Genomic DNA, 23,114 nt, shown 5'->3' on the forward strand with positions numbered 1-23,114 from the left:
AGTTCTCTGCCCTGTAGCTCAAATTACTGCCACATCTCCTATTTTTGCTTTAAGTCCTTCAGCAAATTTCTAGTCCATGCAATATTTAGGCCAATAAAGTTGGGGGGTTTTTTCCCAAGTTTTACGAGGAAATGCTTCCAAATGGCTTGCCTGAAGTATTTGCCACATGCAGTACACTTCTCAACCTGCAAAATATTGTAATTTGAATTTTTTAGAAGGAGTATGCTTTTTCATTTACTCATACCAGCAGTCCATCTGTCACAGCTCTATTAGTTTCAAGTCTACTCGAGACGCACCTTCCAGTGCTGGTGTTAATATTTTATGTAAGGATGGATGCAGAATTAACACCGACGACTCTTACTGTCAACATACATACAGACAGCCAATTTCTTTGCAGTGGATGCTGCCAAGCACAGCCTGGCTGGAGAAGCCTAGACTTCACACTATGCAGTTCATCCTGTTGAAGAAGCTGGTGGCAGCTGCAGCTCAACTACTTTCAGCACCTAAGCCAGCTAGATATCTTACTAATTTCAGAGCCAAACAACAGCTTGCTCTTGTACTTTAAGATACTGCTTCATTTCTTTATCCTATCTGTTGCCATCATCAGCCTTTCAAAACCCCTTGCTAATTTTGTAAATTAGGTTGTTAATCCCTTTATATTTAAAAACAAAGCTACCCTTCATTTACAGAAGTACTTTCACCATTATTGTGAAACAGATTCCCACCCACATATCTGCAGAACCACTCTATTTCTTGAAGCTCTTCTGGAACAAACAAGATATTCATACAGCCTCTCACTGTGCACAGCCTGCAGGAACAGGCATCATCACACCCCCTGATTTTGCACAGAGCTGAAGAAGGCCAGGTGTCTCAAGTCTCCATAGCAAATTGGTAGCACAAATCAGTTATTCAGACTTCTGAGACATGCACCACAGACACAGAGCCATCCAGTTACTTTTACTGCTCCTTGTAAAGTCTTTAGAATGGGAGAGGCAAGAAGCTGAAATAGATTCTCAGCTATCTTTAGCCAGAGACAGCATTTCTGCCTCTGTATCTGAGCTTCTGCAACTTCAGCATTACAACTTGACTTCCGTAACATTGCTGAGATGCTTTTTCTAATTGAGGTGTGACTAAGCCACTCGCAGACTCCACCTTTGCATGTCTGTGTTAAATTGGAAGAGACATGACAATTCCATTGACCTAAAGAGTGAAATCCATATGATTCATGTGCCTATAATACATTACACTATATAATGCATATAACAGCCTTTATGCTGTTGGCACTTCATGTTTAACATTCCAACAGGATCTTCTCATAACCAGGAATGAGATATCTTCACCAGAAGATGTGGTCCCAGAGCTCTGGTTTCATTGCTAAAAGCCCCAGGTAAAATATTTATTCACATCACTGTCCCTATTGGATGAACAGTAAGACAAAAGCCCACAGTATAGGAATTCCTAACAAACCATCCTACAGATCATCTTTACTAAGAAGAATTAGTTAGCACTCATACCTCTTATTATTTCCCCCCCCTCCTTACACTTGAAAGAGTTGAGAAAAGAATTTTCAATAGTTTGTATGCAGTTTGTAGGTTTCTTTAAAACCACTAGAACACAGATGAACAAAAATCCTCTTTTGTTCAGCAACTTTCCACTCAATAAAATTCCGCATTTGTCTTTCCTTTCTTAGGCTTCTTTCTTCTTGCTAATTACTAGCCTCCAATTAGAATTGACAATAGAAGAAAGTCTTTTTATGCTTTTCAGTCATCACCACATAAAACACCACACTATACTCCATTCTCCACTCAGTTCCTTCTTCTTCTCAGAAAAAAAAAAAAAAAAAAAAAACTTATTCTAAGTTTAGCGGTTTTAATCCTTTTCTTGTTCTCAGGCCAAAACCAAAATTTCTTCCAACCCTCCCATTCTGGACTTGGGAGTGTGAACACTGAGCATGAGCTGGGCTTGTTTGCTGCACCTTCAGCTGAATTGCTACTGCCACCACTGTTCCTGCTCTCTACCATCTTGTAAAATATTGGGTTTTACTGTACATGTCCAATTAAAGAAAAAAAAAATTCCCCTAGACATAACCAACTGGCAACAGCATCACAGATCAGCCTGTCAGCCTGGTTTTTAAGACCAAAATCCAAAACTTAACTGAAGCCCCAGTGTGAAGAAGGTGGGAGGTATATGAGGAAAAGTAGTGATTTGCAAACAGTGATTTTAGAAGAGGAAAATCAGATAAAAAAAGAACATTATTATTGTGAAAGATGCAGTTTGTAACATGTGGATGCTGTCATCCTATTGCATTGCTGTGTTCGTATAAAATAGCTGCACACATTAAAATATCAATCCCACAACAAAAGCACTTCTGTTTTTGAACACAAAAACACAGGCAAAATTATACAGAGGAATTATCTATGGCATGGATTTAGAACAGCAACAAAACTGAGTAAAGTCTCCCAGGCAGGCTGAAGCAATCTCTTCCCCCCTTGCACTGTCCACTCTCCTAGCAATTTGTATTTCTTCAGCGAAGATCTGCAGGCTCTCTAAGTTAGGAGGGCTCAGAAAAAATTGCACTGCTGCGGAGAACATTGAAATGTCAGACCTGCCCCCATTATACCATGGCACACCTGGGATGAGACAAAATGCTGAATTCTTTCCTGTTTTCACAAACTACATCTTGATCCTAGAGGGCCAAAGTACAGAAATTGTTGCTATGCTTTACGTACTTTAAAATAGGCCTCTTCCAAGCTGACAGTCTCTGCAAGAGCAACAAGTCTGACCCCTTGTACCCCTTGGGGTCCTTCACACAACCCATCTTTAAGCAAAGAACTGCAGACACTAAGCACTGGCTTTATCCCAAGAGATACCTACAAAAAAAGCCAGAACTCCTGGAAACTTCCCCTCTCAGCACAGCCATGAACTGCACCTGAGGAGCCAACCTTCGATAAGAGGTAAAAATGCCATTAAAACAGAGCTCTAAATCAGTGGAGCTTTTTATATCCTGTAATAGATCCCTACTGTAACAAAACATTAATATTAAGCTCTAAGGACCAAGGATATGGTACTGGGTCCAGGACACATGCTTTTAAAAGGTCCCTAAATGCTTATTCATTTAATAAAGCACAAAAGCTCTAAAGAAGCGGTTGCCATCTGTTTTCTGGGCTTAGACATTTTTATATTATCCTCTCCCTACTCCCACCAAATTGTTATTTGGAGATAAAAGAAGCCAAAACCAGAAAAACTAACACTAGGACTGCATTCTTGAATCACAACACTCCTCTTGAGTAGTGAAAGAATCTCCAAAACTTTGCATTGTGGGCAGAGTTAAATCTTTAACTCACCATTTCTTTGTTTCTGACATTTAAATCAGACTCAATTTCTTCTGCATGTAGTTCTTTGGAGTTTAATGTGAAACATTTTATTACCTGCAATTTGAGGTAAACATATTTGTTTTAAACCAACATTTGAAAGTAGTAGAGGAAGAAAGTATAGTTAAGTACCAGCTCTCCTTTGATCCAAAGATCTTCACAGTATCTTCACAGTTGGAGCAAAAAGAGACTCCACTAACCATATCATAGATTAGGTTCAGAGCACTTTTTGCCTACAATATATAAAACATGAGTTTTTTTGATAAGCAAAAAAAACCCCTCAATAATACCAGCAGTAATTAGATCAAGTTTATTCTTTAAAAATCAAGTAATGTTTAAGCAGTTCTTTACTTTTCTATTTTCAAATAGAATGTGGTGCAGAATTTGCTTTGGGGAGAGCTACAACAACTGTGATGTGCTTACAGGCCACCAAACAATGCCTGTGACATACAAAATCAACTCCCACCTTCACTCTTTATTTTAGTTTAGATTAACACCTCAGTCAGAGATAGTCCAAACTCTCCAGTCCCATCAGGACATCATGTTACCTAAAAAAAAAAAGCTGAGATAAAGAGCCATTAGGTGACAGTGGGCACAGACATCCAAGCAGCACAAGCAGCACTCAAAGGACAATTCCTCCCCAGCCACGGACATGAACTGAATTAAGCAGCCTCTTCTCTGCAGGGAGTACTCTGATGGCTGATCAGAATCCACAACATTGAAGATTCATATACTTCCTCAAAACATCTCATTACACATTAGGAACAGTGCAGAGAGGCAGAGATGGGTTTCAGCTTCTCCAAGCACACAGTTTCTCACAACCCAGGAGCTCCACAAGCACAGCACACTCGCAGCAGTGCACTGCACAGCAGCTGCTGGGTCCAACAGCCTCCACTGGGACATACCCTGCTTCTGCGGGGTATGCCAGTCCTACTGGGATGCCTGTGTTCTGTCCATATTGATCTTCAGGTTAAGCACATAACTAAAAAAAAACCCAAAAAGAACCAAAAGATCACAGGAACAAAAGATAGCTGCAGCTTTCTGTTCCCACAACCTGCAAGAACCTTGCATCTACTTGTACAGACATATCAGCTTATAGACCAGAGAACCATGTGTGGTCATTTGTTTTTAAAACAGCCGTACGATATTTACTCTCTTAATGTGAAGGCACTTGATATTTTAAAATTCTTAAGTTGCAAATGTGAATAAAAGTCACCTTGTGGTGATGAAAATCTCTGTGGTGATGGAAAGAAGCATTGCCATACAGCAAGGTACTGAACCCTTCACAAAGGCAGTGTGCAGTTTTCAGAAAAGCTATTCAGTAGTTTGAGATTACTTCACCACATGTTTGACTTATCAAAATGCAAAAGGTACTAGTGGCAGTACCACACAATAAAAGGACAGCAAGTCACTATGTATCTGTGGTGTACCCAGGACAGCAGGTACCACGGGTGGTATCATTGTGCAAGAGACAGAGCACTGGAAGAGGCTGCCGAGAGAAGCTGTGGAGTCTCCCTCACTGAGATAGATATTCAAGAGCCATCCGGATGCAGTCCTGTCCATTGTTAGAAGCAGACATGGCCAGAACAGTTGAACAGGGTTTTAGCTGACCAGGTACAGCAGAACAGTCTCCCAGAGTAACTGCTGTTGTAAACAAGCATGAAGTGGGCTCCTCAGACATTTTTTCTTAAAACCCCACTAGTTACTACACCCATTCAACTAGTCAGACAAAACCAGCAAATCCCATGAATGTGCTAAGAATGGCTAAGCTCAGCAATTAAAGTAAAAATATTCATTAGAGTCTTACACTTGGGCAGAATAAAACGCAGCTCTATGTTGCCTTTAAAAGTCTACCCTAACAAAACATCCCCAAACAGCTTAGATTTCCAGCCCACACATGTTGGTTATCAAAAGAAACAGACATGAGAAACAATGAAGAAGAAAGCTTGCACACGTTTCTTCCTTAGATTCCTAAAACCAGCTGTACTGAAAAAATAAAGCTAAGTCAACCACCCAGCACTAGGGGAGGGACAGTCACGAGCACCAGGGTTTAAAAGCAATCATGTCTGATACCCTGAAGGGAACTGCTTACAAGTGTTGCTTGATTTTATCCTTCCAAGATGAAGTAGGAACTTCTTAACCAAAAGTAATGCAGCCGCAAAAAACACCCTGCAAAGTCGCAAAACAATCCTGCAGTTCCTTGTTGCTCTGGACATCATCCCCAATTCCAAGTTGAACTCAGTCACAGTTCTTGCTCCCACTACACCAACCAGTACTCAAAAGTTTATGAAGACCCAGTCTGAGCAGCAGAAAATCCCACAGTACAGCTATTTTCTATTTATAAAAAATGGGGCCAAATCCGGTCTCAAAATATGGCTCTATTAACTCTGATAATATTAGGAACTAGATGTTAGTTTTAACAGTTTTAAGGACACTTGTTGGAGGATTGTAGAATAATACACGGAGGTCCCACAAACAACCCTCAACAGATCCAAGAGATGTGTACACACACATCTGATATGTGGGCAGAGATCTCAACATCGTCACCTAATCCTGACACACTTATACCACACCACTATGGCAGTGTATGGAGTCAGTCTGTCTCCTGACAAAATCACTGACCCACTGTTCCAAGAGACCCATCACACCATGAAGACTGCATTTAAATGATGACCTATCTGTACAACCAGCTACCAAGGTATATGGAAGCACCTCACTTGGAGGACAAGGAATGTAGAGGTAGAAAGTCGTGGAGAAACCTGGCACTGACTTGGACACTGAATACACCACATGTAAAAATGACCTTCTGCATACAGGCAGTTCTGAGCTTAACATCTCACCAGATGAAAGACTAAAGCCAAGTGAAAGACTTCAGAGGAGTGAACCACACCAAATGGTTCTACATACATAACAATGATAGCAGCAATTGTTGAGCTGCAGAGAAGTTCTTAAGGTCTTTCAACCTCTACAGAGACTGAAATCCTGCCTCCCCACTCATCAGGATCAGTTCAGCCAGCAACCTCTGAATGCTCAGCACACACTTTCAAACAAGCTCTTTTGCAGAAAGATGACAGACAGTTGAGCTCTCAAACAGATGTCTTCAGCCCAGCTTTATCGAGTTCGTAGCTCGTCTTTGTTTCGGCACTTCAACACATTATTTCACACACATTTTGGGTTCTTTTTAGGGCTCCTTGGTTCCTCCTATGAGGGCTCACAAGTAACAGCTCTTTCAACACCACATGCAGGCAAACTGCCACAGATAACACCCTACACAGGTTTAGAAGCTCTGATCAAAGTGCTCCCTGTAGGAACCTGAATTTGTGTGTTTATGTAGAGCATAAATAAAACAATTCTAGGAATGCACAAAGACGACATATTATACAAAGTAAGATGTGACAGAAGACCTGTGAGAAAGAGCAATTTAAAAGTGTAAGTGTGCCATGACATGGAAAACAGTAAGAGAAGAGAAATATGAAAGAGCAAGATTTAGAAGAGATCATCATTAACAATGTATATCACTACTATCTATTCTAGACACTATTGGAGAAGCAAGTTTGAAAGAGTAGAAGCAAAATGCATTCAACACACATGCCAAAACAACATATCAAAGTAGCCTTCTCAGAATAGAGAAAAGCTATTTAAAACCTCCTTTTTCAGAAAAAGCCTAAGAACAGCCTACTGGTGGATACAGAATCCAAGTCTCTACCATTTTAACACTGCCAGTGGTGTTCAGAATACAGAGCCATTAAGCTGAATGGTAGTTATGATACAGCAGAAAATCAGTTTTTCTTCACGTTCTTGAGTATATCTTTGCATGTACAGGTATTCCTCACACATTTTCTCACTTGCTTTTTCTTAGAAGTACTAAGGAGAATTATTAGCACAGAGATAACATTTTTATTTTTTAAAAGGATGAGTTTAGTGTTGCTCAGCATAAGCAGGTGAGCATCCCTTACAGACTGCAAAACACAGAGGGTTCAGCAAAGAATTCTTTCCACTGTCTGTGAGCAACTGTGCAAAGAAAAGTCTAGGCCCCAAAAAAGCTATTACACCACCAACATAGCTACTTTGCTAAATGGCTTCCAACTGGGCAGCCTTGTTTGCCCTGCAGAATATGGTGGTATTTACTCACACAGTTAAAGATCTATAGATCTACACATTTCAAGCACATAAGCCTGCCAAAAACTGCATAGCCCACTGGAGCCAGAGCCTCTTCATTTTTCTACTCATGTGAACAAACTCAAGGCGTTTGCTTCCTAGTCTAGCCTGCTGAATCAAATCAGGTTTACTCTGTTTCCCTCAAGGATAGTTTTGGCTTTATTATCATGACTTCAAGGATATGAATAGCAGAGAAATACATTTAAGCCTAGCCATTCTTTTCAGTGTAAGGTCAAATTTTTCCAAATATCTAGTATGGATTCAGCTGTACACCTACTCAACTTAGACACACTCGAGAGTCAGCTTCCACCAACACTAAGCACTTTTGGAAACACTGACCAGAGCTGTTTTACCAGTTCAGTGTCCCACATATTACAACAGTGCCCTAAAGCCCAGAGCCCTCATGAAGGTAATTCCCTGCAGTACTAAGAAGCTTGCAGAACAGAGTGTTCCTGCCTCTGTAATTTTAGATCTGTACTTTTAACAATGGAAAATACAATATTTGAGCTGGTCCTGTGGGATAGAGCACGAGACTCTGTTGGATCTTATGAAAGGAGTAAGATTACAGTTGGTTTGAGTCTTGTTTCTGAATGCAGTGCAGCACCATATATTCTTTAGAGGCCTTTGTCTTCTGAACCTTCATGCATCAGGGTTTTAGTGAAATTCAAATATTAAACTTGCAAGACAAAAATAAATATTTCAATAAAAGCAAGGAGAATGCTCAAATCCTCTCCTAGGAAAAGTTTTGAGATCTTTAAAACTACCCAATATTTAGAGAAGAAAGTACAGAATAATAAGAAATGATCAAGATAAGGCCACCTACTCCTTCATAACATCTTCAAACCATTAAAAGAAACAGAAAATGTAAACTATTTCCTTGCAATTGCAACCTGGTGAGCAAGGAATTAAAGAACTTTTCTGCACAGCCAGAAACCTTTACAAACCAGTCACAAGGCTGCAAAAAGGCACCAGACCCTTGGCCTCCATCCAGCCTTATGGATCAGCAGGGAATTCCATAAGAGGAAACATTTAGTCACTCCCTAGCAGACAACACTCAGCACTGCTCCAGGAACTCAGGAAAAGGGTATTTGGCACAACAGACAAGTGGTAGGAAATAAGGACAACTGTGTCAAGAGTTCAGTTGTGCCAGAACACCTAAACTGGAAAAAACTGGCATTACTGAAGCCTAATGGAGAAGCAGAGTGTCTGACATCACTGGTTTGGGAAGAAGCTTTATTCAAGACAGGACAGTGAGGTGCAGTTAGCCTACACACCTCATCATACTAGAACCTGTTCTTACCAGACACTAGGGCATACACCAATGCATGTTTCTGTGCACTGTGTTAGAGACCATGTATTACACATGCCACACAAGCCACCTTCAAAGAGTTCAAACATTCTGCTGTCAGCTAAGATACAAAGTTACTTTACACTTGCACTGGAAAACAGGAGGAACCTGGGTAAGCCCAGAGTAAAACATGCACCACGCCCTAACCATAAAAAAGACAAAGAAAAACACCAAACAAACACCTCCCTTCCAAAAAAAGACCCTACATATTTTGCTTAAAGAGATTAGTGGTATCACTTATACTTCCAATACCATTTGTACAAAACAGAAGCTTAAAATAAAGGGATGCAAATAGTTAGAGGTGTGTTCACAAGCAGAACTTTGCTGTAGGACCTTTCAATTAAAACCTGGTGACCTTTAGCATTCACATTATCACCCTCAACAGCTTTGCATAGGAAGTGAATTACGTTACATTCAATAAAGGCAGCAGGGGAATTTCAGTGAGAAGAAAGTAATTGTTCCATTTGGAACTCGACCAGAAGACAGGGGTTAAGACGCCAACACTAGTGGAAAGAAAAATATACCAGCACTATGAATTTCTCATGGAAGAGCAGGTATTCCAAACCACAGTTTTATCTTTCTTCTAAAATAGCATACATTCCAGCAGCATAGTTTTTTCTCATGTGCAGTATCTATGGAATGTTTATTTTCCAGTTTGGGAAGTGTAGCACTAAACATAGCACTGCTGGCTGCTCCCGCTCAGAAGCTGAAGAGACCAGGAGCAATCTGGACAAGATATTGCAGTGTGGTGAAGAAACAGGCACTGATACCATTTGGAAGTGTTTGTGAGTATTAACATCCCATTGCTCAAGAGACAAATTTCACTTACATTTGACAAGATGGACCAACTGCACTGCTAAGATTTTAGTCACCTAAATATTAGACTCACAATGAAAAATGGTAACAAGTTAATTTTAAACATAACAACTAGGGAAAACACTACTTGAAGGAGAAACTTACTAAGTTTTTTGTCAGGACATGCAGTATTTTTCCTACAAAATTGTTTCCAATGAAAAATGTTGATTTTAGCTATATTCCTGCCTTTCCTCCAACATTTTTCAATAACTTTGTGGTAAGTAAATTTGCTAGTAAGAATATAAACAGAAACAGGAAACAGAGGTGAAGCAGAATATTTCAGGAAAAGGTTTTTATTCCTAATCAGTTATGAGCAAGAGAACTCACTCAGCTGGTCATCCAGTAGAAACAGAAATTGAACACTAAAACAGATACCAGATCTGAACAGAAATACGCAAGTGTAAAGCACAATAGAAACTTAGTCTATGAACTAAGTATTTTTCTTTAATAAATTCAAAAAGGCAAACATTTTGCCAAATTGTGAATAGCAGTGAAAACTGGAACATTGATTCAACTTAGGGATTATTTCACTTGAATTATTTCCTCATTGGAACAAATAAAGTAAAATAATTGCTAAGAATAGGAACAGTCACAATAATGGGATGAAGTTAAGCAGTAAGAAATGTTTGGCTACATAGCATGAATCATTTAAATTCAGGCTGTCAGGCAGCTAATAGTTACCCAAGGGAAACATGCTTCACCTGTGTCATTTAAAAAACAAACAATACCAGTTAAAACAGTATCTTTAAGTACTGTTACAGTGTAAACAGTACTTTTTCCCTCTTTAAACATTAGCTAAGCATTTGAATGATTTGAACTATGAAAGTGAGGTTCAGGAACTGTCATAGCTCAGAACACCTATTAAAAAGAACAGAAGTCAAAACATACAGCAGAAACTGACTTTGCCACTCAGAGGACAACATAATAACCAAAATTTGTAAGACCAAGCTCTCCTAAAGTTTTCCCATATTAGCTTTCCAGCACAGAACTGGTGACATTTTCCAAGTTTACTTAGCTCTTGCAAAGCAGCCAACAGGCTTTTAAGAAAAATAATCACAAGTCCCAGGATTGCTTTATACATCCTTACATACACACTGAACAGTTTAGGTGATCATTTCTAATCATCTGTGAGTATTCTTTATCAAAGAGTGCAGAGAGCACCATGTAATGCTGCAACTCCAAACCTTCCTCCCACTTCAATTATCTACAAACACTAAAGCTGCCAGAATGGTTCTTCCCTCATGGTTTTCAAAGTCATAATATTGCTGTCATGAGTTGGCAGAAATAGAATATGAGAATGAGCATTGATTATTTAGTAGGTGACAGATGAGAGGAAACACAAGATGTACACACAGGAAAATGTAATACATCCACAATTTTCTTTGGGACCAATTAACAGTAGAATTGGCTATCTTACTCTTAATCAGAATTGAGTTGCATTTTTTGTCATGAAAATGGGGGTCTTTCTAATGAAAGCCAGCAAGACACTTTTTTTGATTCAAGAAATAAATACACACTGAACTACGGCACAGAAGAATCATTGTGTCAAATACTAGCACCAGCAACAATATGCGAGTTGGGGGAATAAATATTTAAGAAGTATTGCAGATGTTCATTTTGTCAGCTATGCTATTAATGTCTCCTCCAAATCATGATGGAAGACCAGAAGCACCCCAGCTGTGGCCTTACAACCTGGAGTGCTGAAACAACTTTTCTCTTGTCTCCTCATCTCTCTTCTCTCCTCAGCTGATGAAGTGACTCTAACAGTTAGCAACATGTACTCTTCACAAGCTGCTTTTTGCCTTCCCTTCTCTAACCTTCTGCTTTCAATTCATTAAACCCCTTCCCTATCCGCACCCAAACACACTCTAGTCAAAGGGCATGGTCATCTCAGAACATTTAGTGTCTGTTCTCAGAGCGATACCTGTGGGCTCCTGTCTTCACCCCAGCCTCCCTGCATGCTACCTGCAATAGAAATACAGAACAGGGTTTTCCTGTTGCTTGTTTAAAAAACATAGATTTTTTCCTCTTGCTTCTTTATTTATTACTCAGCTCCTAACCATTATCACTACAGCTCCAATACTGCTCAAGGTACTGAAAGCAACAGTTTGTGCCACTATCATCTAAAGTTAGCTGGTGAGGTTGGGCAGAAGCCCTCCAGAAGTCAGTGTTCAGATGCTGAGCAACAATTGCACACACCTTTCACACCTAACAGCAAGCAAAAACATCCCGATGTAGTAGTCATGACATGGCAAGTGCCTTTGTGGAAATAGCCTAGTCCATAGAAATTGCTGTTGCTGGATTTCTCAATTTCTGTTCATGCTGCACCACTTTATAGACACCTCTCCAGAACAGGACATAGGATCAAAAGTATGGCAGAAAAGTTGATGGACTGTACAGCAATTGAAAAATTTTATTTATTTTTCCTATTACCTGAAAGCCCTCCTATGTGGGCATCAACTCACTGTTCACTCAGAGAAGAGCTGCAGGATCTAAGTACACATATGGAAAAGAAACAACATCCCAGCATCACCACCTCAAGAAGTACGGCAGAAATGGTCAGTAACACAAGCAAAAGAGAAAAGAATCACACTGAGGCAGCCCAGCTTGGGATGGGTTCCCAGCCTTATGCTACACATCTCTCTGGAGATGCTTGTTTTGCTGTGCTTGCATCTGTGAAGGAAATTACACAAAAGACCACTTCTGCTGTCCAGCAATTAATTTTAAGTACTGAAGTACTTACAAACTGCTTAGAATTCTTTAATCTCTTAAATTATGATAGACTGCTTCTTCCTGATGGATGTCTTGTTAATATGGCATTAAACCCATACAAAGGCAGAGTCACTGCCACCTGCAAGGAAGTTCTGTTCAACAACAATAACGAAAAGTTCCCAAAGCACAGTCATAAACATGTGTTTCTGAAGCATTGCATTAATTCAACTACAAATACTTCCAATTCAAGGCAGGCTCTTCAGTAGAGAATTAAATATGAATTTAAAATTATACTGAATTTTAAATTAAATGCCATAACACACAAGTTATATAATTCTCAGCTACTTTTATATTCAGAGCCAAATGCAACAATATGCTGTACCTACCAGCTAGAGTATAAACACTAGATGAATGATAACACTGTATTTGGTTATTAAAAGAATAATCTCACTTCTACCCAAACCTCAACATTTTGTGTCTCAAAAAACATCACAAAAAACAGGTCTGTTAAAGGAACATTTGAAAACCAGAGACAGGCAATCATCAGGTTGGATCTCATAAACGAAGTCACAAGTTCAACTGCCTTCCAAACAACATTTACCTCCGCTGAAAAGTAAGTTTTGCTTGCTTTTGACATCCTGACATCCCAGTCAGTGTGAAGAACGATAATAAGATCTGTCAGTTTCTGGAAAAACTTAACAAACAAGGCTTTGTCTTAAGGAGTTGTTTGATTTGATTTTGCTAGCTTTACCAAGTCTCCCGAGGGGTATATTTTTCTCCACTGTGCCAATGGTCTGCTATAGACACTGTAACAGTGGAAGACTTAACCCCATCAGAAGATACCATCTCGCCCTCTTAATGCAAAAAGGAGCCAGGTTTACTACAGTTTCATTTTAAGAGATTACCCCTGAGAATCAAGTTCAACTACAGTTTATGCCTAAAGCCCAGAAAATGAATATACAGTATGTCTTAACTATATTTAAAAAAAAAATTTTGAATGGCAAATGCAGCTGAAACTCCCCAGAGGAGATGAAAATGTTTCAGTAAATTTATGAAATATTAAGCCCCATGAATTTATGCAAATGTTGAGGATAGCAAGGCAACTCCTACTGTGGTTAAATATCATACCACTAAGTTAAAGAGCTACATCCCCCTCCCAATTAACATTTTCATTTGAAGACTACTCTAATTTGAAATGTCCTCTTTCTCAATTCCATTTTAAAACTTCTTCCTGTGAAGTATAAGTGAACTGCCTTATTTGACACACAAAGTACCATTGAAAACAACTCAGGGCATTAAAAAAAAAATGTTTTTCTTGCTTCAGTATCAAGCACCTGGCAAGTGACTGGAAGGTTCTTGGAAAACCTTAAAGGTTATTAAAAGCATTCCTCATTTTCCCTGGGGACTTAAAACTCAATTATTTTCATTCCTCCTTTTAAGCTATGAAATTACATCATCTCTTCCCCTTTGATTTATACTTTAAAGTACTTTTTCCTGCATTGTTCCTCAATTTGCTAATTCACTAATAAATAAAACTCCTGTTGGCTCCCCTCATGAAATAATGAAAGAGGAAATGTCCAGTATTGCATGTCTCCTGGCAAAACAGAACCATTCATTATATTCAGCTTATTATATATATTTTATGTGTAATTTTAATAATTTGCAATTTATTATTTGTTTCAGCTACGTAGGTCTTTGGCTTAACTTGTCAAATCTTCAAGCAATAAGCTAACAGAGTGCCTTGGAAGATCTCTCCAAAGCCCTGTGATAGAGTAGGAAAGCAGGAGCTTTCCATCTGCTCTGTTTGTTAACTGCCTCTCAAACAGAGCACAAGACAGGGTCAGTTCCAAGTTCCCTTCCTATGCACTTGGTGCTCTCGAAGCCCAAGGTACCTTCACTCTGGCCCTACACTGGGGCCTGCTGCATTCCAAAGATGGCTACACTTGTGTTAGCTCCCTCTTGTAAAACACTTCCCACTCCATGAAACAGCTGCAGAAATGAGACCTCCGCTCTAAGGCTCTGTGCCTTCTTCCTCTAGCCCCCTGCCCAGCTTTTAAAAAAATTAATCAGCAACAGAAGAAAAACTGCTGTCACTGAACACGACAGGGAAGAACCTGTCTCTCTCATCTTTCATTCTCTTCTATTGCATGCTCATACTAATTGATACAAACCCCTCTAAGTCTCCTCTTCTCTAGGCTGAACACTTGCAGCTCTCAGATTCTCACTGTATGACAGATGCTCCAGCCCCTTTATCATCTTCATGGTCCTGAATGGACGGAGAGTCCTTTAATGGACTCTCTCCATTAAACCTGTTACATTAAGGATCTCAGAACTGGACACAACATTGCAGAAGTTACCTCGCCATTGTGGAGAAGGATCACCTCCCTCAACCTTTACCAATGCTCCTTACACCTCAGCCCAGGTAACACCAGTCTGCTTTGCCACTCAGATGCATTGCTGGCTCATGGTCAGCTTGTCCACCAAGGATCTAAAGATCCTTCTGGACAAAGGTGCTTTCTAGCTCAGTAACCCCCACAGCTTACTGGTGTAATTGTAACTCCTTAGGCATAGAACTTTGCATTTCCTCTTCTGGAGCCTCATGAGATTTTGCTGCTCAATTCTTCAGCCTATAGAAGTCCCTCAGAAGGGCAGCCAAGCACTCAGTGTTATCACTCACTCCTCAGTCTTGCATCATTTGTAATTTTACTGAGCTCATACTCCATCTAATCATCAGGTAATTAATAAACCCATTGAATAGCTCTAGCCCCAGAATCATGCACTACAGCAACCCAGAAAACAAATGGAAAGAAACTAGTGAGATAAAAAGCCCAAGAGTTCAGCTATTTCAGCTACATGGACAGCACTCCTTTTGCCATGTGATACTTGTACCAAAGTGCACACATAAAAGTCAGTAAGACTGCAAAAAAAAAGCAGTACAAGGTCTCCATACAGTCATTTCCCACAAAGCAGGTCTTGCTTCTAGAATGCAAATAAAACTTCCTGCCTGCCTAAACCAACAATCTCCACTAGGTCACAGTTCCCCCCCAAATACCAGCAATGAGCACAAACGCACACAATCCTCAAAGCCACATAATCTTTCAAAGTTAAAAATTATGCAGCCTTCCTGCTACACAAAAAGTAAAGTAAGCCAGCTTTTGGTTTTCGTTTTCTTGGGGCTCTTATTTCCTTCCTTCTGAAGCAGTCATGACATAGGACCGAATCTGTGTATGGCTATATCCACAAACAGCAACAAACTCTGCTGTGACTTAGCAAAGCCAGCAGTAGTCTAACATTTTAGTAGGGCAAATCACATTATCACAGGCTCACATGATACACAACCAGAAGTCAAGACCAACCTAAATTCCTGCAGTGACTCTCTAGAGCTGAGTTGAACAGTCACACAAACTTTTTGATTACAAATGATATCCATACCACTGCTTCTCATCAGTGCCTACTATAATCAGGCAATCAGGCACAATGTTTTCTCATGATCTTTCATCACTTTATAGAAGAGATCAGACTCAGCTGGGACTGACACTGGCAGAGGGAACTGTACTATTTGATGACACAATTTTAATGAAGGAACACACCTCCTACTCCATAGGAGGAAGAAAGACACTACTAAGCAAGCTGCTTCCCAGCATACTTAAGTGTGGCTGTGTGCATATGAGGTTGACTTTCACAGGCCTCATGCCCATTTTGTTACCCAAAAGAAACACAGAATTCCTTACCTGCAACAAATGACTGCTTTACAGGAGAGTGCCAAGTCCAGAAAGCTCTGCCTGACTTCAAATGAAAGGGCATACTTCAGTGTGTGGCCATCAATAATCAGGGCAATATCATTTTCCTTGCCCAGTGACTCCCCCAGACTGGTACAATGTTGAGTCAGAGAAGCTCTTGTTGCCTGAAGGAAAAACAGAAAAAAAATGTTTCTTCCTAATATAAGAAAAGTGCATTCAAACTAGAGCAAGGTATCTCCAGATCACAGCACACATGCACTCAAATTGGCACTGACTTGAGCTAGTGCTATCAGTACCTTGTGCAGACATCCTGACTGGTGTCAGAAATGGGCAAAAGCTGCCTCTGCTTGCCCAGGAACTTGTCTTGTTTCAGAGCAGATTCCAGCATCTTTACTACACACTCCTGAATGATGGATGTGCTCAAAGCAGTTGTGATACAGCCTTTTCAACTGCAGCCCAAATACATCAACTTTCCAAACAGGTAGGAAAAGAATCAGGCCACTTTCACTAAAAGGGGAAGTGTGGGAGGAAAGAGGAAAATTTCCTTTACAATTCATTTTCTCTCATCTCACTCATTAGTATGGGGATCGAAACAAATTCACTCTGATCCACTAGAAAACGAGCCCCAAACTGGAGGCAGATTTACAGATTAAGTTAATGAGTGGGACAGAGAACACAATTCAGCCACTTGAGAGACAGATTTTTGCACCTTCTTCTTTAAAAGAATGACTGCATAATTCCCTGTTTCCCCATTAAAATGTGAGGGATTAGATTTATGACTTCATGGCATGCTTTATCTACACTGTACCTGAAAATCCAATACAAAGGCAATGACTGTGCTTCAACCATTAGAGACCAGTGCTGGGAAAACAAGGGTAAGTCTTCTAGGAAGAAAGCTGTTTTATCTAGTTCAACACTACTGTGCAGGGTCAACATTCACAGAAACTCCAAGGATGGTAAAACAGATACAATTTGGTTAATGCTATCAATAATCGAATTTTATCCCAAGAGCCTCTGCCCCTGGGATCTTGGCGTATCATTTCTTTTTCTTTACTGCTTCCTCTCAGTCTTGCTCAAACATTTTTCTTGCTCTCAAGTGCAAAATTAACCCTTGTCCTTCTCCTGAATGCACACACAGGATTAAACGCTTCTCTGACTATTTGAAACCAAGGGAGAACTCCCTGCCCTTATTCCCTGTCTAGCACTTGGGGCACTTTAGAGGGAACACCCTCATTTTTCACCTGACCCAAAGGAGGGTGAAGGCCAGGGCCCAAGCACTCCCCCCTACAGAGACAGAGGAGAATCTGAGGGCAAGTTCAGGAGGGTTACTGAATATCCATCATCTATTGCTCAAAAGACAAAGCCACAAGAAAACTTATAAAAGGTGATATTTCTCATGAGTTGAGGATACCAGTCCCTCCATTGCTTATTATCATGGATACAGATAAGCCTCATCCAATTAATGTGCTGGTCATGGAACTTACTCATCTTACATGTAAGATGACACAGAACCAGTAACACTGTTAATAATACCCCAACACACTATACATCAAGGATTACAAATGAGACACTTCATTTTACCAGCACTTTGTACAACTTTCAATATACTCCTCCATATGCAAGGCTAACTTGCAACCTAACAGCTTTAGACAGTAAAAAAGCGTGAATTATTATTTCTGTTTCTTCCAACTACTTAAAATTGCTGTGTTTTAAAAAAGAAAGCCAACTATTACTCTTATAGGCCAGTGCAATTAAGCCAAATAAACCAGACCCCATTCTCAATGGGTATATAATGACGACCTTCTAGGCAAGCAGGGGAACAAACATTTGGAAACCATGGAACTATATCCTTCTGTGGGCAACTCATTAATGGTAACTAGAGTAAAAATCCCTACTTTGATCCCCAGCTTTTACGCTGTGCTTGACATTAAGGGATAAGTTTCTGTGAGTCACATCAAGCAAGACTAAGTCAATCCTTTACTAGAACAAGCATGATGGAGCAGAAATCAATAGTAATCCTAAGAAAGTATCTCACATCTGTGGAATACCCCTGCCTTTTTTACTGAATATCCATAAAGCCTAAATGGTAAGTTTGTCAGGGCATCTGACAGAAATAGAGTACTAAAAACAAATAACGCAAGCCTTTCACTTAGCCATAATAAACTTGGTTTTCCTTCCCAGGCACAGAGCATCCAGCTGCCCTGGGGAAACCCAGAGAGGCACCTGCCAATCAAACCTTATGGTGGTGGCATATTGACTTCCATCAAATATTAAAAATATACAGCTTTACTTGAAAGTCAGAAGGGGCAAAAACCAAAAAGTCCATCTTCTAAGTAGCCTTGATTCAGTGGGTTATTCTAATAAATATAGACACTTCGTAAGCCAGTAAAGGACGTGCACATGCTTAAGCGGTCAGTTGAATGAGTAACATTATCAGTTTAGAGCTTTACAAGGGCTCATAAGACCACCAAGTGTCAGAGAACAAATATGAAAAAAAACCAAACCAGATTGTAAAAAGTCAACTACAGAACTCAAACTGAAAAAGCTAAGGAAATGAGGTTTCAATTTATTTTTATTCTACTTTTAGACCTTAGACATGATGAAGGGATTTGTTTCTAAAAACATGAACAATTCTGACATAAATGCATTTAAGGGTTAAAGACGTTACAGTCTCTGTGCTTGAGTTAAATTTAAGACATAGTGCTACATTCCATAGTAAACCTATCCCACCTGCTCTTCCTGTTTGTTTTTTCATTTCCATTTTAACAAGTTGGGACCACAAATAGAAACCCTCAGCAGAGCATTTACTTGCATTACTGCCTTAAAATAAACTTTCAGATTTTACTGTTCTCTGTGTGCATAGTTTCCATACAGAACATGAAGTAACATCATTAGTTCACTATTATAAATCTTCATAGCAGACTAAATTTGTTGACAGACAGAAAACAAAAACATCCTGAAGCAGAGTTTGTGTGGTCTTTTCTGGACTGTACACTCAGGCTCTTTAACAAACCTTGTGATAGCATGCCTGCATATTCTCACTTCCTAAAACCTAAAGAAAAATCCCTGCTGTGCCCAGCTTTATGAATTACAATACTAACAAACATTCTGGGGTTTACCAGGCTATTATTTTGTAGGTTAATAGAGCACATATCAATACTTGTTACATGATGCTTGAAGTCAACTGTGAAGTCAGCGCAATCAGAAACTCGGCTGATTTCACTAAAAACAAGAGCAGTCTCCTCATGCTGTAATAAGAAACATTAGGAATGTTGTATAGGTTACTTAATTAGAACTTAAGCATTTTTTGTGTACACCATGTGCCTTTGGGCGGTGCTTGTTGTTGCTGTTCTTGAGAGTTTTTTTTGCTCAGTTTTGGTTGGGTTTTTCTAGAAGCAGTGCATCATACCATCCATTCCCTCCCACCAGAGCTTCAGACACAACAGCAAGAAATGTTGGTGTTTGAGGCAATGAAGTGTCCAACACAGAATGACAGTATCAGATGCTTGCCAAGAAAAAAAAACAACTCAGAAGGACTTGGAAAAATTGAGTGCAGAAGACTCCAGCAGGATAACAGCCACTCCCTAAAAAAACGCTGATATCCAGAGAAGAATTGGACAATTATTATAAGACAATCAGTTCTAAATCTCCTCTTTCCTGCCCTGCATTTCCCTGGAAAGGCTCACAAACTCACTATAGCAGGAGATAGGACAAAAGTTTTTGCAACCACTACACTCATGGTTCATTGTAAGCATACAGCCATCCATGGCCCATAAGGAAAGACATCTCAGGAAGAGAAGTCAGTGGCTTGTAGCATCAGGTAGGCCAGAAGGCATCTTTAGCTGAAGAGAGCCACTCAGCCCTGGATCTGACAGACATACTCCATACCCTCTGACAGACATACCCCCATACAGCTAAAATTAACCTTACATTCTGGCTGCCCACATTTCATGCCCGCTTGGGTGGAGCATGGTGCTAATCATGCCATGATCATGGGTATGGCCTTCATATGGGCCATTCACTTTAGAGCTGGACTCAATGGTCCTCTGAGTTCTTTCCAATTCAGAATATTCAGTGATTCATCTTTCTTGAACAGCCATTCCTCCATCTCCAAAGACCTAAAATGAGCCTCACAAAACAAGCTCCTTCAGTAAGAGATGTTAAACTTACACATTAGGCTTACTTACTTACACTATAAGCTAAGTCAATCACAAACTATTTGCTTCTGTAGTTATCTTGGAAGTACTGCTAGCTACAGGAGCTTGAAGGGTTTTCCAAGCTAACTTCTTTCACCATCCTATATTTAATTTCTAAACCACTAGTTCTGGTATGAATGAGGTTAGATAAATTACACAATCTGCTAACTCACTAGAGTGCACTGAAGTGCCAGGTCAATTTGTTTTACCAATCCATGAATTTACTTTCTACAGCTGCTGTTTTCCTTCCCATCCACAGATAATCTGAATCATCAGATGTAACAATTCTTTCACCATGCTGAAAAAAGTGGTTTCAATCAAAATATCAGGCACATCCCTTTCCCCCAGTGTTAAGTGAAAATTATTCCAAGAGAAATTGAAATTAAGCAAGGAATCCATTGCATAATCCCAATCAAGATAACACTGGCCAACCCTACTTCATGGGAAATGTTCCAATTTTCATTGCAACCTAGAAGTTTCACCACGTTAAGTGAAATCTTTGAATTCAATCTGCCTGGCTGCTGTGCCAAAGAGATCTGTAAAGACTTCTGGCAGAAGCAAATTTACAGGAAAATAAGAATAACCAACATAGAGGCAAGAAAACCTAATGCTTAAACCAAAGCTGGCAAAACTATTAGAACTATTTAAACACCCCTTTGACAGAAGAGTCACTGGAAGTGCTTGCCACAATAAATAACACATATGCAAGAGCTAAACTTGAAACCTATCCTAGAACTTAGAAAGAAATACCACTTTCAGAACAGATCCTCACTTTTGCCAATCTTACAAGTTTGGTACCAGACTTGACTAGGTCAGCAAACTACTTCAACTTCCAAAAGCAAACAGGGAACTTCCAAAGACCTAGTTATAAGGAAGGGTGCAAGCATATAGCCACAAACCCTAGTGAAGATTACGTCATGTTTATGACAGTAGTCCAGCTACAGGACTTGTCAGTTCCTCTGTTCCCACTCTTTTGTGATTTCTATAATTGATCAGGCTTCAAACAGTTGGTTTTTTAACTGCTTCTGTGTACTCTCATAATTTAGCTGGGGATGGAAATACCAATTCAAACACAACTGTGTTTTCTAGGTGCAATGTGTCACTTGCTTGTATAAACAGATACAAAAGCCATGGCCCATAAAATGGATACTCAAAACATCAGTAGCATTGAAAATACTTAATTACTAATATTGGAATATGTATGGTGTAATATAATCAACTCTACGACAACATGGACCTCCACATTCAACTCACAAAAAATTTCAGAGAAGCATTTACACACTTTCTCAACAATAAGGAAATTCTGAAGAGTAGCCACAAAACCACTCCGGCTTTCTTCTACTCTTAAAACCATAGAACAATGCAAAAAAGAATAAAATCGAACTTGACAGCAGTATGGGCATTAATCTTGCTAGATGTGCAACAGATGAGGTAGTGCATGCGGAACAGAGCAGGCTGCGTTCCTGGAAATACACCACCTGTAAGGTTGTTGTGAAACCAGAAGTAGAAATATTAGCAGGGAGGTTGTTCTGTTTGCTAACTTACTAAAAACGGCACTATGGAGAGATGACCCTGAAAATTACACATTTCTGAAGACCAACTTTAAGAGTTCATCCCTTCCCTAGCTTTACAGAAGAAGAGGAGATAAGGACACTCTAGTTGAGAGCTAGGAAAACCCTTAAGAGCCAAAGACTAACTGTGAATACTTCACTACTTCACACATGTAAAAAGAAACACTACCAACATTTCCCAGTTTAGAGGAAGTCTGAATCCTTCTACAATACAGGATTCACTTCAAATTCAACCTGTACGCACAAAACCATTTAGCAAATGGATTGTGGAAGATCAGATCCCAGCTGCACACCTTCAATTTACTCTTTTAAGTAAGATCAAAACTAAGAGAAAAACTAACAAACAGGCCCATCAATAGCTGTTTGCTCAGTATTACTGCAGTACTCAGACTGCATCACATACTGATTTAGATACATACAAGCACACAGTGTGTGACTACTCCAATATCACCTTACAGCCATTCTTAAAACATGCTAATCAACTGACTGTCACAGATCTGATATGGCAGAATTTATTATTTAATAACACCACGATTCTGCTTGATGAATATGATCTCCTACCACGCCAAAAAAAAAAAATCATATGGAGGACCCAGAGAAATTAGATAGGCTCACTCAAATCATTTTCATAGCTTTGAATTTAACTTCAACCTGAAATTCCTTCAGTTGGCCAAGTAATTTAAAATGTCTCAATACAAAGAGTCCTTAATCTGCATAGCAAGTCTCAGCTAATCACATATTCAGACCAGATCTTGCATTCAGATATAAGATAAATAGATCATACCAGAATTTTTCTATCCAGGGGCAGCTGAAAGCCACAATGAATTTGCCCATCAAGAGCTGTAGCAAGTGCTGTGGAGAATGATTCAAAGATGTTTCCAGTTCTGCAACAAACTTTTATGCAGGAACCAAGAAACTTAGTTAAATAGGAAAAAAGAAAATATACCCTGAAGGAACATCTGTCCTGTCATCTGCACATTTATCTCCAAGCATGTTCTACATAGTTAAAAAAAAAAAAAAGAAACTGAGCTTTTCCCAAACTTCATCTGATCACAGAAAAATTATCTCCAGGAGTGTCAGATATACCATCTCAAACACACATGCTGTGAAAAGGGCTGCAGGTACTTCCAGTATCTGCCAGATGAGTTCAAGATCATGGCAAG

General features: G+C 39.6%; 1 protein-coding gene across 5 annotated transcripts in view; it reads right to left on the reverse strand.

Annotated features, from left to right (window-relative positions):
• Positions 1-23,114, reverse strand: part of ATP8A2 (ATPase phospholipid transporting 8A2) — a 313,460-nt gene that overhangs the window by 176,375 nt on the left and 113,971 nt on the right. For all 5 annotated transcript variants that reach the window (XM_074535255.1, XM_074535256.1, XM_074535257.1 and 2 more), the window contains one exon: positions 16,176-16,348. In XM_074535255.1, the coding sequence (XP_074391356.1) occupies positions 16,176-16,348 (173 nt within the window). The remainder of the gene's footprint in view (positions 1-16,175; positions 16,349-23,114) is intronic.

Source organism: Zonotrichia albicollis, chromosome 2 (assembly GCF_047830755.1).
Source record: "Zonotrichia albicollis isolate bZonAlb1 chromosome 2, bZonAlb1.hap1, whole genome shotgun sequence".
In the NCBI taxonomy this organism is placed as follows: domain Eukaryota; kingdom Metazoa; phylum Chordata; class Aves; order Passeriformes; family Passerellidae; genus Zonotrichia; species Zonotrichia albicollis.